At 37.1% G+C, this 15,987-nt stretch overlaps 1 protein-coding gene across 2 annotated transcripts in view; it reads left to right on the top strand.

Annotated features, from left to right (window-relative positions):
* The first annotated feature begins 343 nt into the window (after positions 1-343).
* Positions 344-15,987, top strand: part of cpt1a2b (carnitine palmitoyltransferase 1A2b) — a 30,119-nt gene continuing 14,475 nt past the window's right edge. The window contains exons 1-11 of one of the 2 annotated variants that reach the window (XM_032587165.1): positions 344-448; positions 5,583-5,725; positions 7,988-8,127; positions 10,852-11,029; positions 11,179-11,280; positions 11,732-11,869; positions 12,208-12,285; positions 12,839-12,946; positions 13,953-14,040; positions 14,135-14,330; positions 15,224-15,412. In XM_032587165.1, coding sequence (XP_032443056.1) covers positions 5,585-5,725; positions 7,988-8,127; positions 10,852-11,029; positions 11,179-11,280; positions 11,732-11,869; positions 12,208-12,285; positions 12,839-12,946; positions 13,953-14,040; positions 14,135-14,330; positions 15,224-15,412 — 1,358 coding nt within the window. In that variant the 5' untranslated portion in view covers positions 344-448; positions 5,583-5,584. Of the gene's footprint in view, positions 449-784; positions 895-5,582; positions 5,726-7,987; positions 8,128-10,851; positions 11,030-11,178; positions 11,281-11,731; positions 11,870-12,207; positions 12,286-12,838; positions 12,947-13,952; positions 14,041-14,134; positions 14,331-15,223; positions 15,413-15,987 lie in introns of those variants that run through there. The other variant, XM_032587166.1, reaches the window with a different exon arrangement.

Raw genomic sequence — 15,987 nt, 5'->3', positions numbered from 1 at the left:
TGCAACAAATATCTCCAGCCATTTTGTAATGAAATTGACATTTAATAATAATTAAAAAAATAAAATAAAAATATTAAAAAAATAAAAAATAAAAAATAATAATAATAATAATAATAATAATAATAATAATAATACATATTTGTTTGAAATACAAAATACGAAACAACTGCCGTCTTTAACTTCTAGTTTACAGAGAAAACCCAGGCGAGAAAACCCAGGCGTCAAACCCATTTGGGTGTCAAACCCATTTTTGACACCCAATCAAAAATGGGTGTGAACCTCCCAAAAAATAAGGAAGCAAATGACGTACAGCAGCTTCTCAGCCATTGGCTACAGATGCTTCTAAAGGGGCGCTCACGTGTAACTGGCTCGTGAAAGGAGGGGCGCCAGCAGACGTTTGCTACATCTGTTTCCATCGTTCAAGATCCTCTGAAAAAACACGAAGCAGGTAATTTTATCCTTGTTTTGTCTTCTCTCGTCGAAACCACTCGTGGTTTTTTTACCTAATTGTGTATTTGCAGGCCTTTTTCCTTTTCGTTGTTGTCAGTTGTGCGTCGCTCCGCGAGCGGTTGGTGCTGGGTGGTTCTGTGCGTGTTGTATAGCACTTTTACGACGTTACTACTAAATTATATTACCGCGACAGACGGTGATTCTTGCTTTGCCGTCGGAGCGCAAGATACTCCCTGAATTGTTTTTGCTTTGATTACATGGAAGCTCGCCTGTGTGGAGGTGTTGTACAGGTTTTGTATGTCTGTCCACCCACAAATGATGTCAGTTGACAATGGAGATCCTCTGTCTTCTCGTGAAAGACTGTTGTATTCAAAGTACGCGCGTGGCTTCGAAAAATAAACGGTCTCTTTGTGTCGCCGTTGCTCCTGAAGGGAAGTATTGAAGGTAAGCAAGTGTCGTTTGTGGCAATTTATTGTCCGTTTCGTCAGTCTGAATGCAAAGACAAATGACTTATATATATTTAAGGGGTGGGAGTTAGCTACAAACTCGCGCAATAACTTTAGAACATGGCAACGAGGTGACAGGAAGACAGAGTGAATTATTGAAGTGCCTTTCGGATACTAATAAAGCCACTTTACTCTTTTTATGGCCCAGCTTAAATAAATCCTCTATTAATTTGTTAGCATTGCAAAGTGGGGACGCTCACTAGCACGCGAGTTCCCTCCCATCAATATGGAACGCGCTAAGCTAGTCGGACCCTCTTTTTTGCTCGAGCCAGTTAAACTGGTTTGGCGTCATAGCTTTAACAATAACACGCGTGGATGACTGATTTGGAGCGTAGGGTTAATTAATATTTAGCTAAGTTACTCCAGAATGCATCGGTGCAATTAGTTCCTTTTTTTGCCATTTTCATTCTGCTGCTCAAATCATTTATGTAGAGATATTAGTGTATTTTTCCAGAACAATTACGTTTTCTTTTAAACACAATGAGAAAGGGGGAGAAAAAGCACAGTGAACAAAATTGAACTGTTACATATCACGACTTTCTAAACTGCAAACTTCCCAATAATGTTTTGGGTTTTTATGTGGTAGACAAACTTAAAATGGAAAATTCTATGATGTTTGCAAACAAATTCACAAAATAATATCTGAAATAAGTATTAGGCTTTGTTTACTCTGATCCCGGAAATTAAAACTAGTACAAAAAAAAGATCACCTTCAAAAGTCACCTAGTATTAGCACTAGTAAATTGACTGCCACTGAGTAGTTTCCACACTGTTCTGTGATTTCCTCCTAGGTTTGTTAGAAAGCAAAGTGGACGAACAGGATTAAGAAGACTTGACAAGACTTGAATATATGTAGCAAAGCACAACTGTGAAAGAAAACATAGTCAACTAACTCAAGGAGAGCAATAATAAAAAAAAAACTTAAGAGTCTTAGCAGAAATGACTAAAAAATGTTGTTTAATTTCTGCCATATGACATGTTGGAGACAGAGGTCTGGTCTGATAAAAGCAAAGTATAACCATTTGTTCTAAACTTGTCAGATTTCTATTTTGAAAATTGTGATTTGCAACATGATAGAAGTTGACAAATTTCAATGAGTGGGAATTTCATGTTCAATTTTCTTTGGAAAAACCCTGTATTAGACAGTGCATGAAAACCACACGTTTTTTGTTGTTCCATAATTGGTGCACACTAGGGTTGTGTAATTTTAGCAATTCTACAATATTTATTGATATTTTTTTCTTCAGAAAGTATCGATTTTTCATCCACAAGTATCGATACATTAAATCCTTCTTTGAGTTTTATGTCAAATCCACATGAATTAAATGACACATGACATTTTCTACCCACTTACACATGTACATCAAAAAATTACATGTAATGAAACAACCAATTACAATTAATTAAATAATGAAATGAAATAGATCAATTACATTATCTAATATAAGTGAATAAGACAAAAACATTTCCTTTTCTGCATAACCAAATACAAAAACCACACAATTAACATTTAAGCAAAGCAAATGTATTACAAAAACAACATTCATTACACCAGTATTACACCATCAGTTCAATTAATTCAATCCAAGTGATTCATATTGTATCCTGAGCAGAATATTGCGTATCATATTGAGATTAGTGTAGTGCCTGGTGCTACAGGCCTGGTGCACACAAACACTACATTAAAAGACTTGTAGAGAAGTTATTCTAGCACAGAGGTGTAGAACATTCTTTCTTGTTGCAGCCTTATAACAGAAGTCGCACAGGGTTCAAGTGTAGGTGGACAGACTGGATGTTGGACACATGACCAGAGACAATAGGGACAATTATAGCTGCGCTCACAACAGAGGGGTTATGTAGTGGTGTTAGCACTAGCATGCTAGCTAACAGCAGTGCCTTTTCACATTCTGCTAGAACAAACTTTAATGTAGTTTACTGGCACTTTACGTGGTCGACCGAGAAAAAGTTCAAAATAACAGTAGAAGGGAAGAAGTTATCCAAGTTCTATGAACTGGGATATCAGTTCTCTGAGCTTTGGGAACTCATAGAGTGTTGTTCAGTTCACTAGTTCAAACCCACCAGTAGATGGCTGTCAACCTAAACCTAATCCAAAGTTTGGGTTAAAACCAGGGATGCACGACCCACTTTTTCATTTCCAATACCGATATAGATGTCTGAGGTTTAGTTTCGACCGATCTGATACAAAAAAATAGTGCCAAAGGGACTTCAAAGTTGTTGTTTTTTTAAATATGGCCATAAATGTACAAAATTGCAACTTTATTTAATAACTCTTTAAATAAAGAGTTATTAAACGTGAAGTTAAATACACCAATAACTTCACAATCTTGGTCACACATGTAAAAACAACACAGCTTTAATTTGTTCAGTCAATGCAATTAGGAGTAGAACAGCCAATGTAAACTGAGAGTGATAAAACAATAGGTTGACTAACTTCGTCAAACATAAAAAAACAAACTCTGGCAAACCTTCTTTCAAATGGTTCAGAAAGTGCAACTAGGAATTCTAAATGTAATGTAAAATAAATAATAATAAAGCATGATGTTGCTCAGAGCACAAAACATAGAATTAGACCGAATAAATCTGCCTTTATGGATCAGACACATTGTCACAGAATTATTTTCAATATTTGCACTGATACAGATATGAATAACGGATCGGTGCTTCTCTAGTTAAATGTGATTGATTGAGCCGGTAGAAGACAGTGGATTAGCTTACCTCTACATAATTGTGAAACACTTTAGTCAAGTGATGTTATTTTTTAATATGCTACATAAATAAACTTGACAGTGACAAGTTTATTCAGTTCCTGAAGGAAAGGCTCATCTAAGATACTAAAGTAACTCCCTATCCAGTCTTCCTGAGATCATTGTGCATCTCATTGCTCTAAAGGCTGAGCACTTCTAAAATCTGCCAGACTAAACTTGGGCACTGTGCCCCTCCCACATTCACATACCCACAGTGCAGTGACTGTGATGCGTGGGAGACGGGTGGCAATCAGTCTCATTGCTACACAGGAAGAAGGAACAGGCCATTCCTTCTATCAGGTTATCATTGAGAAGCAGTGAAGAAAAATCTGCATTACAAATGTATCTGCTTCTGTTTATTTGGAACAACGTTTAAAAAGTCAGTCATCGTGTTTGTTCCACTTCACAACCACTTTGCACTAGCTTGTGTTGGTTTATCACAGGAAATCCCCGCCCCAAAAAAGCCATTGCTGATTGTGGCTGTAATGTGACAAAATGTAAAAAGTTAATGCAGTATAAAGTTTTTACATTTTGATCTGATGCACTGTCAAATTAGCCCTCTACTCACCAAACACTTCAGGAATAGTTGTCTGGATTTTCAGCGATTAATAATTTTTTTTAATAAACTGCATGAAATAACCAGAGTGAGCTAGCAGCGGAATACGCTGTGCTGTTGGTGCTGCACATGTAAAAACAACATTCCTTCCACACTGAATAACTCGAGTGTTTTCACATTGATTTGCACACTGTGATGCCTTCTGGCTTTCAGAAAACCTTCCTAACATGAGACTAAAACTTTTTCAATTGATTTTCTGCGATTGTCAGCCAGTTCCTGAAACTAGGAGTGGGCATTTATTGTATCGTTTATCGTTTACTGTGATAAATTCCTTAGTATAATACAAATTCTGATTTATTGTTGTCATGATAAATTCCTAATATTGTTTAATCCCCCCCAAACTGTCTTTGTTGACGGGATTCTTAGTCTTACTATTTTCTCCGAAACGTATTTTTTCAATTAATTTGACAATATGACTAAATGTAATTACTGTGTGCAGTCTAGTGATACAAATCACACTTCTTTTTATGACCTAATGAGGTGTATTTTAAATGGAAATGTTTCTCAATAGCAGTACTTGTCTTTGTGAGGTCATGGTTGACTACCATACAATTACCAAAACAAAACAATAAATCGTTCTTATCATCACTTTTATTATTATCACGATATTACCAGAAAATACTGTGACAAAAATTGTAGTCCATATCGCTCATAGTGACGTCACTAGATCTATTTTAAGGGGACTCAAACCTCCCTGTTCAGTTTTTTAAAATTATTTTTTTAAATTATTTTTTGTTTTACAAAAGACTGCTAACAACATCACCATAGTGTGGCCAGAATATGAGTTAACCCTGATTTTATAGGGGCTGAAGTCTCCCTAAAATATTCTTAAGCCCCCTAAATAATTTTGTGATTTTTTTCTGTTGTTATTATTATGTATTTTTGTTTGTTGTTGTTTTTTATTTATTTATTTATAAAAGACTGCAAACAAATATAATGTTTCCAGAATATGACTTCAAATAAATAATCACAAAGTATCATTTTTAACTCTAATATCATCATAAATCTGTCAATTTTCCTTCATGTCATCGTTATAATCTGGGAATTGGTGTAAAATAGGATGAGAATTGCTGGGAAGGTGATACAAAGTGTACCTAATAATTTTTAGGTGTAGAACCACAAAAAAATTATCATCGTCTTAGCAACATTTGCTAAGAAATCATTTTATTAAATGGATTAAGTATTTACGGTCCTATTTTGTATTAGCAGAGGTTCATACTACATTTATCTCCTTGCATGTGACAGCGATGGCGGAGGCTCATCAGGCGGTAGCGTTCCAGTTCACCATCACACCAGAAGGCATCGACCTGCAGCTGTCCTACCAGGCCCTGAACCAGATCTACCTGTCGGGGGTCCGGTCCTGGAAGAAGCGAGTCAGCCGCATGAAGGTCAGCATGGAGAAGAGATAGAGTTCATCTGTCACATCAGCTTCATTATGCCTCTCATGCTTGTCCACATCATTCTGATGAGCCAAAATTCCTCCTCAATGCCTTTCATTAAATGTCTTTCAGTTTGGCATCAATACCCCATTGGATAACTGGATCAACTAATTTTACGTTTGGAGTTGGGACAAGATATAAAAAAAAAAGCAACATATTGAAGGCAACATATCTGAAACACATGCCAGTGTTACAGCATATTAAGGTTTTAACGTTATGCCATCAACACTATAAGCTACAATTTTCTCTCATGCTGTTCCTATGGTTTACATTCATTTTAAAAGAATTGAAAGAAGCTGAAAACACCTTTGTAGTGATGACGTTTTGATAAACATTGACTATATATTTAGTGTAACCCATCAGGGAACATGCTTTGGACAGAGTTAATTGTGTTCCTTGCTAAACTCATGCTGAGAACATTAGTTTGAGGTTGTGTTTTTGTTCTGAACATCAGCCACTGTCCCCTTTTTGCTCTTCAGTGAGACAGAAATGACAGACAGACCCGCCCACCCGATCACGTCCGCACATGCCCAGTTAACGATTGCCACCTTACTGTTGCCAATTTAACGACTTTGTTGTTCTATTTAACGATTTTTCATACCAAAAAACCTTTAAAAGGCTTTTTAAAGATCAGTGATCAGTCCAAAAACCTCAATCAGTTCACATCAAATTACGTCTCTAAAATTCTTTCACTTGCAGTTTTACTACATTGTTTTCCAGCTATACAACCTGAAGTAGATCAAAGTGTTTGATCACTGTCTCTCCTTTTACAAGAGTCTTGACTTGCTTGCATAATGTTGAGTTAAAGTAATATATTGCTTTAGATAAAATTTCAAACAGCTTTATTATGTCTCTAAACTCTGTAGAGTTTAGAGCAACACAGGCCCTCTAACGTGATGATGATACACGGAAAATATTGATCGCTACTACCCTGGTGACTGGATTTACAAATATCTCTAGAAATCAATTAGAAACTGACAGAGACAGTACAAACCTGTGTAACTTATTGTGAGTTTGTACTCCAGTAAGTTTTCATACCTCAGTAGATAAAAATTTTCTTGTTGCCAAGACGTAATCGCAACTTGCTACTACATGTGCGGGTGTGTCAAGTGTTGCGATGGTATGCTGGAATGTCGTTTATGACCAGGAAGAAAAAGAATCCAGAGGCCTCTAATAAACGGCGTCAGAGTACAATCATAATTATATAGAAGTCACAAAAAGCAGGTGTTATGTACTTTGTTATGCAACACATTTATACTGACTAGTCTGTTGGAAAGCTGTTTTATAAGGTTCAACAGTTTTAGTTGCACCTTAGTCTACAATCCATTAATCATTCGTTGAAAACATGAGTATCTCTTCAACTGCCACCACACACACACACACACACACACACACACACACCCACACACACACACACACCCACCCCCACACACACACACACACACACACACACGCACACCGGTTCAGGGAGTGGAATTGCCCAGAGAGTTGTGTGTGTTTGTTTTCTTCCTTGCAAATGACATTCCTTTAACTCCTCCACATTTTGTCACTTCACATTCACAAACTTCCAGGAGTTTTAATAGGATTTGATATATTAAATAGACCCAAACAGTGCAGTAAAAAAATGTTTGGGGGTTTTCTACATATTCATTTCACAAATTAAAATCTAAAGAGTGTAGCATGTAATTCTCTTCAGCCCCATGAGTCGATTAAAACCACCTTTTGCTGCAGTTACAGCTGAAAGTCTTGTGGGCCAGTGACTCTAACATTTTTGCCAGTCTAAAAATATTTCTCCATTTTCTATCTGCAAAATAGTTCAGGCTCAGTCAGATCTGAAGCAATAGTGAAAAACAGGAAACAAATGATTAATTTCTGATATTTTACTTTAGAAAGCTGAGTGAAATCACTTGGATTTATTCATCTGAGAACTGATCTAAAAAAGATTGAGAAATATGAATTAGGTGAGTCAGTAAAAAATGAATTATTATTTTTATTCATTGTAAAAAAAAAAAGTATTTCATTAAAAAACTACTAGAAGCTGAAATGGTTTACAGACTACATTAACATTAAAAGCCCTCGATCTGGAGGAAATCTAGTCTCCCAAGAATCAATTTTAAATGAAGAAACAAATATTCATGTAAATTTGGTCCAAAAGCAAAGAAAAATACTGATTTTAAAATCATACTTTGTTTTCTTCTTCTGCTGTTACAGAACAGAGTGATAAAGGGAGTGTATCCTGCGAGCCCGTCGTCGTGGCTCTTTGTTGCCATAGGGATCCTGGCTACCATGTATATGCAGTCTGATCCCAGCATGGGGCTCATCGCAAAGATACAGCAGCATCTTCCTCTGAGGTAAACAGAGCTTTGTAAACCACCAATAAAGACATAAGAGAAAGGAAACAATATTAATTGTTGATGTGGAAATATATACTAGATCAGGGATGGCCAACCCGCGGCTCGAGAGCCGCATGCTGCTCCTTGACCGGTTCCATGCGGCTCTTACGTTCATATAGTCGCATTCTGCCAGACGTGCAATAATGACGAAAAGTAGTCAAATGAACTGTCAATTATTGACAACAGCAGCACGCCATTACTGTTGGCCGTAACCACGCAAAAACAACACAAACAAAAAACAGTCTTTGTTTCTCTTGCAGCCTTACTCTTTCCAGTCGTTCGCCATCTGCTCTCATACAAACCTCCGCTCACCCCTCACTCTCACTCCCCTGCCCCCTCGCTCTCTCATCCATCCTGATGCATTCACGGACAATGGGAAATCATACACTCTAATTTTAATCTCTAAACAGCGTAACATCCAGTAACATTTAGCACATACTGTAGGGTCGCTATAATATCCAAGTTTCGCTTCGCTTGAGTGCAATACGGTATTTTCGTCAAATGCGCATGTGCGCAGTTTTTCAGTAAGAGTAAAATCATTTGAGTAAACCTTTTGCGCTCAAAATGGCAGGGAAAAAATGCACAGGAAAACAAAAATATGAAGATGAACACAGGACGTTTTTGACAGAGTGGGAGAATTTATATTTTTTTGTTGAACGTAGTGGAAAGCCATTCTGCCTTATATGTCAGGTGTCCTTGTCGCATTTTAAGGCTTCAAACCTTCAGCGCCACTTCAGCTCACTCCATGCTAACATCGACCAGGAATTTCCAAAAGGGACTGAACTTCGCAAGCACAAGTTGGTTACCTTGAAAAGTCAGACAGAAAAGCAGGCAAAGTTTTTCCAAAAATTTACAAAGCACTCAGAGACTGTAACGCTTGCATCATATCAACTGGCTTGGAACATTGCACGGGCTGCCTGACCTGGTGCAAAGTGTGTTTGCATTTGTCAACAAACTGAATTTGTTCAAGGTGCACATTCAAAAGGGAAATTAATACATTTCCCACTCTACTAAAAGCCAGTGGGCAGGTCACCAGCGACACCCTGAACAAGCAAAGAGCCTGATATGCAACACTGGTTGAAAACCTGCACGAAAGCTTTGTGGCCCGGTTCCGTGATCTACAACTGAAAAGGCCACGGATTACATTCCTTGTCGACCCATTTAATGCTGAGACAGACTGTTTGAAAGCCCCGCTAGTCAAAGATGAGCGTGCGGCTGAGTTGGAGATGATTGATCTTCGTGAGGAGGACCAACTGAAACCTGCTTTAAAGGAAGGGACCATTGAGTTCTGGAAACATGTGCCAATGGAAAAATATCCCAATGTCAAACGAGCTGCACTTAAGATACTGTCAATGTTTGGGTCAACATATGTCTGCGAGTCTGTGTTTTCTACCCTGAAACATGTGAAATCGAAGCATTGGTCTGTTCTGACCGACATCCATGTCAAAGAATTGCTTCGAGTGACAACAACGGAGTACAAGCCAGATCTGAACAGGATTGTTCAAGACAAGGAATGCCAGAAGTCCCATTAAATAACACATGTAATGCACATAATAAAAGGAAAAATGTATTGTAAATTGTTCTATTATTGTTTATTTGGTTAAACAGAGTTTGTTTGCATGAGAAAGTGCACAGTGTTCATTGTTGAAAATGTCTGGCCTGTGGTCTTTGTAGTGTTAAAATAGTGTGTGAAATTTACAATAAATCTGGCTGAGCAAAAGTGTGAGTATGAGGAAGGGATGGGTTGATGTCCATGTGTGCCCATGCATATGATGTGGCTCTTTGCGGTAACTTGGTAAAAAATGTGGCTCTTGGTCTTTGTCTGGTTGGCCACCCCTGTACTAGATTATTAAAGAAAAAAGTACTTGTGTTTTCGATTGTCAGTCATATTTTAAGCAGAGATAAGTACGGTAAATGCAAACCTTTTTTTAAATGTTCATATGAGAAATTTTTTTTTAAATGTTCTTATTTAGTCAGGCAGGTATTTATTCAAGCCTACCTGATCCTGTGTGAAAATATATTCACAGTCTTTGTTTTAAATGTTTAAATGAGTTTGCTTTGAAACAAACCGAAACAGAATAGATTTGGAAGGAAGCTGCTACTTTTAAACTTGTTTTTTGTTTGTTTGTTTGTAAGTCACAATAAGTTTCAAGACTTTCTCATTAAGTCCAGAGTCAAGTCTAAGTCCATTTTGTTTTTTTAATGTTAACAAGATTTTTGACCAACTATGTAATTTAGTCACAGAATAATAATGAATAATTTCTGGAATTTTAAAAGATCTTTAGAAGGTGTTTTTTTGTTTGTTAGCAAGAGTATTGTTTGTTAGTAAATCTTTCTGAAGTTCTTTCTTCCCTAATTTATTAATTTATTTTAAGCTATTTAAATTTAAAAAATCAGTGCTGATGTTGCTTTTTACTCTGGATATTATCTTATATAATATATTTTTCCATGCACGTTCATTTTAACCATGTATGATTCTAGATTCTAGAACATTGAAAGTCGACTGTTTCTTTTTACCAGTAGATGGTGCTGTTGCCCTTTTGTAGTCTTAGTTCTCCACAGACACATTTTACCTGTAAAGATAAATACTTTTTCCCATTTTGTTCGTCAGAATTAATTGAAGATTGTGTTAATATTTGTAGTTTCCTTTGTGATAACGTTTGTTCCCATCTTTCTGCGCAGTCTGCATGTTTCTCTGAGCAGTCAGGGTCAAACCATGGTGTCAGCTCTGGTCTTCAGCACCCTGCTGTGGCTCTCCCTCATCCTCGCCCTGCGCTTCTGCCTCAAGCTGCTGCTCTCCTACCACCACTGGATGTTCGAGCAGCATGGGAGAGTCTCCAACACCACCAAAGTCTGGGTGGTAAGAGCCAGGCTGTTTCCTGTGCTTACCAGTGATTGTCATTTATTACTAAATCTGAGTGGATTTTCATTTAAAATCTGTTTTTTTAAAAAATATCATCTGTTAACTTTCTGAAAGTGACACAAAGATCATTTTTTTGTTTTTCTCAGACTCTGATGAGGTTATTTTCAAGAAAGAAGCCTTTGCTGTACAGCTATCAAACCTCCCTTCCTCACCTCCCTGTTCCTGCCATACAAGACACTCTGAGCAGGGTAATTCTTCTTCATCTGTTCTCTCTTCTTCTCTGATTAGTGCTCTCCTGTGAGTTTCTATGAACAGCCATGTCTGTGTAGGTTTTGCATTTGTTGCATTCGTCCTACCGTTGAGTCTTCATCAAGCTGCTTGTTTATTACTGTTCTCTGACAAACCTTCACAGAACATCTGAGTCACATTATATTTACATATTAGGTAACTTCTGAAGGAAATCCACGCTTTTTATATGTTTGAATTCTTTAATATATTGAAAATTTTGAAAAAAGTCTCATCACATTCCTTTCACTTTTTGTTTCTGTACGACTAAAAATCTCAAATACATTGAAACTATTAAAAACCTGAAAAGGTTTAAGGGATAGATATATGTAAAATAAAACAGCTCTAATACACACAGACACCTCTTGATTACCCTTCCTTGCTTCCCTTCTGTCACTCCCTGTTTGTCTCTAGTATTTAGAGTCAGTGCGCCCTCTGCTGACGGACTCAGAGTTCCAGCAAATGACTACATTGGCCAATGAGTTTGAGTCGACCCTTGGACACCGGCTGCAGCGCTACCTAAAACTCAAAGCTCTGTGGGCCACCAACTATGTAAGAGGATTTTTTTCACTGATTAAATATAAAAAATAAAGATTAATGAATTTGTTTTATTTGCTGGCTGTTTCTTGCTCATTTTTTTTCTGTGTGCGTGACAGTTTGAGACATTTCTCACAATCTGTTTGTCCTGATCCAGACTTTTTTGCACCAATTTAAACTCTGTCTATTTCATTTTTTATTACTAAGTTTACTAATAAATCATAAGTAAATATATGAAAAGCATTGGAAGTAGTTGGCTAAGATAAACAAAGAGCTTGCTTGGTTTATTTTGTTCTGTTCTGTGGGAACTGGAAAGAAGAAGAAAATTAGCAGCTGTTCTGTTTGGGTTCCAGGTGAGCGACTGGTGGGAGGAATACGTCTACTTGAGGAGCCGAGGGCCAATAATGGTCAACAGCAATTACTATGGCATGGTAAGAAACGCCTCCATCACTCTGTTTCTGTTTCCACTTAAAACTACTATGATCTGCAAGGTATGTTTATAATAGCAGTATATCACCAGCACATTTCCAAAGATATGGCATTTCTAATTTGAGAGGATCAGAGATAAAAACAAAAACAAAAAACAAACAGCTGAAGTCAGAACTAAAGAAATGGAACATTATGTTTCTGTTTTTGGAACAATCTGTCTAAAGAAAATTTAGATAAATTTTTCCTTTTACAAAAGTAATATTTCATATATTGTCAAGGTTGGATGAAGTATATTGAGAAAATGGAGTGTTGAATCATTACAAAGATAATATATAACCTTCTTTTTGTTATTTTATTTTTTCTACATTGTCTGTTTTGTGTCTTAAAAGTTTATTTATATGGATGGTTGTTTATGCTTAGATGCTTATGTTATAGCGAAGACAAAATACAATGCTTTTTCATTCAAAACCATTCTTCATATCCACATGTGACATGTTTATTTTAAATTGTAAATGAATTAAATAAATCATAATCTTTCTTGCTTGTTCGCTGCAGGACTTCCTGTATGTGACGCCAACATCAGTTCAGGCGGCGCGAGCCGGAAACACCATCACTGCTCTCATGCTCTACCGACGCAAAGTAAACAGAGAGGAGCTCACACCGGTGAGGACCTACACACTGCTGCAGGAAGTGGCTTATTTGTGGGATTTATCTACAGCTTTCATATGTCAGAGGTTTGGCAAATCGGATTTCTTTTTGTGTATTTTAATATAAGAAGGTTTATTTAAGCCCTCAAGCTGCCATCAAAGGGATGAGATTTTGAGATCATTGTTTCTATTAGAGGTTTAGGATTTGTCACGGCTTGTAAGAGAGGAGGTGCTATAAAATAGGACTTTACTCATTTAACACATAAAAAAAGATCCGTTTTCAACATCATCCGTGTAGCATTAAAGTTAAAGCTGGTAGGTAGCATTACCAGCTTTAACACACAGTAGCCTCGGTGTGTTTTTTCTCAGAGAATGGAAACCCTCATCTTAACTGTTAGACTTCTGAAAGGATGCTAACATTTCCAAATCCAGTGTTTTCTTTAACAGACAGACACTGAAAGCTCAAAAGGTTAAAACAGAGCAACTGTGCTGTAATACAATTTAACTCAACTCCAGGTCAGTCATCATTTTTAACAAAATGTCTCCAACAGTGATGCCCAATTGACGTCAAATCTCAAAAAGGTTAAGTACCAAAACCTCAAAAGAATGAAATAAAGGTTGAAATAACAATCATCCTCCAAAATCTGGCTCTGTGTTTCAGCCTAAATGAACAGTCATCATCTGGAGAAAATACTGTTTCCTTTAAATATCTTCTGATATCTTTGTTTTTTTCTGAGACTTCATTTTTTAAAACTTACTCCTACTGAAAGTAGCTTACCTTTGGTCTCCCTCTAGCAGTAACAACTTCCACAATGAAGAGTGTTGTCAGTACTCAGGTGTGGTTACAAGTGTGACAGTTGATCGCTTCCAACATTTGAGTTTACTTGAGACTTTTAAGATGTGCGATTTTATTGTGCACTTACTCTTATCGCGGGTTTCAAGAAATGTCACTTAAAGACTTAAAGCGAGATAACCATAGAGAGTTATAAATAATAAAGGATGTTTGTGTGATTCTGTTTCAGAGTCGTGTTCCGGGCACCGTGATCCCTCTGTGTGCAGCTCAGTGTGAGCGGATGTTCAACACCACGCGAACACCAGGAGTCGAGACTGGTAAGAAACTGCATGCTGAGCCCTCCCTTCTACAGACAAACAAACAAAATCAGGAAAAAAATCAGGAACTGAATCATTTTCTTATCTCTTCCAGATGTGCTCCAACATTGGCAGGACAGCGAGTTTGTGGCGGTGTACCACGGGGGGCGTTATTTCCGGCTGTGGGTGTACCGGGCGGGCCGGCTGCTGTCTCCCAGAGAGATCGAATATCAGATACAGAGAATCCTGGACGACTCTTCACCACCGTTTCCTGGAGAGGAGAAACTGGGAGCTCTGACAGCTGGAGAGAGGTAGCCGCTATCTGCAACATCTGTCTGAGTTTAACCACTAAAACAATTAAACCCAGTTTTATTAATCTGGGTTTAACTGATTCCACTATCAAGTTACAAAGAATACACGGAATACTTCCTTTTGTTTTTTCTTCATGTTTTGACAATGCATTCGGGAACTTTTTTTTTTTTTTTAGAACTCAATTGCACTTCTGTGACTGCATTGAATTCTTGCACATAGTGCTGCAACAGACAATTATTTTAGTTATCGATTATTTTTACGATTAATTGTTTAATCAGATAAAAGAAATTGCACGTTCTTCAGCTTTTTCATTTAAGCCTTCTTTATACAATATTAGAAATGCATTAAGAGTTGCAAAGCGACAAATAAATTCATTTTAAATAAGAAAATGAACATTTTATTGCCTAATATTTAATAACAGCAGTCCTTTAGTGAACGCTTGATTATTTGTAACAGAGGAGGAATCTTCAGCTAAAAAAAATCCTTCTAACATCAACATGAGAAAATCATCAGTACGGTGTAGCTGATATGTTGACTAGTTTTGGATTAACAGATTAATAATTGAATATCAAAAAGTTTTTAATAAAAGATTTGTTTACAGAATTTGAACAGAATTTTTGTCTTAAAGACAAAATTTATATTTTTTGCACTGTTTTGGCTTAATGATTACTCTGAGCATGTTGTTCTTTTAGCAAGTGACCTATTTTAAGGTCGTGCAATCCAGTTAACAATTAATCAATTACTAAACTAGTAGGCGATTATTTCAATAATCAATTCCTCACAATTAATCTTGTCAGCCCTATTTGTACCCTTTGTATTTATGAGTGTAATGCGTGTGAACCGGGGATTTAAACAACATCTCAGTGATTATAAGGTGTGTCTCCACTCCAAGGATCCCCTGGGCTCAGATGCGGCAGCAGTTCTTCAGATCGGGCCTCAATAAGAAGTCTCTGGACGCCATCGAGAAGGCGGCGTTCTTCATCACGCTGGACGATGAAGAGCAGGGCATGAAGGGAGACGACCCTGCGGGGAATCTGGATCGCTACGCCAAGTCTTTGCTCCATGGCAAATGTTACGACAGGTGAGACCCAACGGGAAAATAACCATCGAGCCAACATTCTTTTTAAAGCATTCCCAGTAACAATAATAATAGTGGTTCACATTAATGAACTTAGGTTTGTCCATATTTCTCATAAAGTGGATACTTGAATTTCTATCAACATTCAGAATAATACTTAGGTTACAGCTCAACATTTTTAGGTGAATCTTACAGATTTTCTAAGTCAAATCATTTCCGTGAATGATGACATTTTTTTTATTACAATGACTTGGTCAAGAAATCTGTAGTTTTATTGAATTTCATTGGATAATTTCTTTGCTGTCACTGTACTGCAGTGACCAGTCGAATCTAATCATCAAATTATTGTCTTTATGTCTGATTATAGATTAAGACTCAGAGTTCTGGAGCCCTTTACAGGGTTTCTGTGAAATCTAAAAAAGTATTTTATCAGGTTAATCTGAAATATTTCAAGTCTTAAATACGTCCAGGTTGATCAGCCTGGAACATCCCAGACCCAGACGGGGGGCATAGACCTGTCACGTTGAAAAAATGTTGTTAATTATTGTTAGATGCCTCTGAAGTTGTTGTGATAAACA

The sequence above is a fragment of the Xiphophorus hellerii genome, chromosome 16 (assembly GCF_003331165.1).
Source record: "Xiphophorus hellerii strain 12219 chromosome 16, Xiphophorus_hellerii-4.1, whole genome shotgun sequence".
NCBI classification, from domain to species: domain Eukaryota; kingdom Metazoa; phylum Chordata; class Actinopteri; order Cyprinodontiformes; family Poeciliidae; genus Xiphophorus; species Xiphophorus hellerii.
The sequence above is the reverse complement of the archived record's forward strand: the minus strand, read 5'-3'. Positions and strand labels throughout refer to the sequence as shown.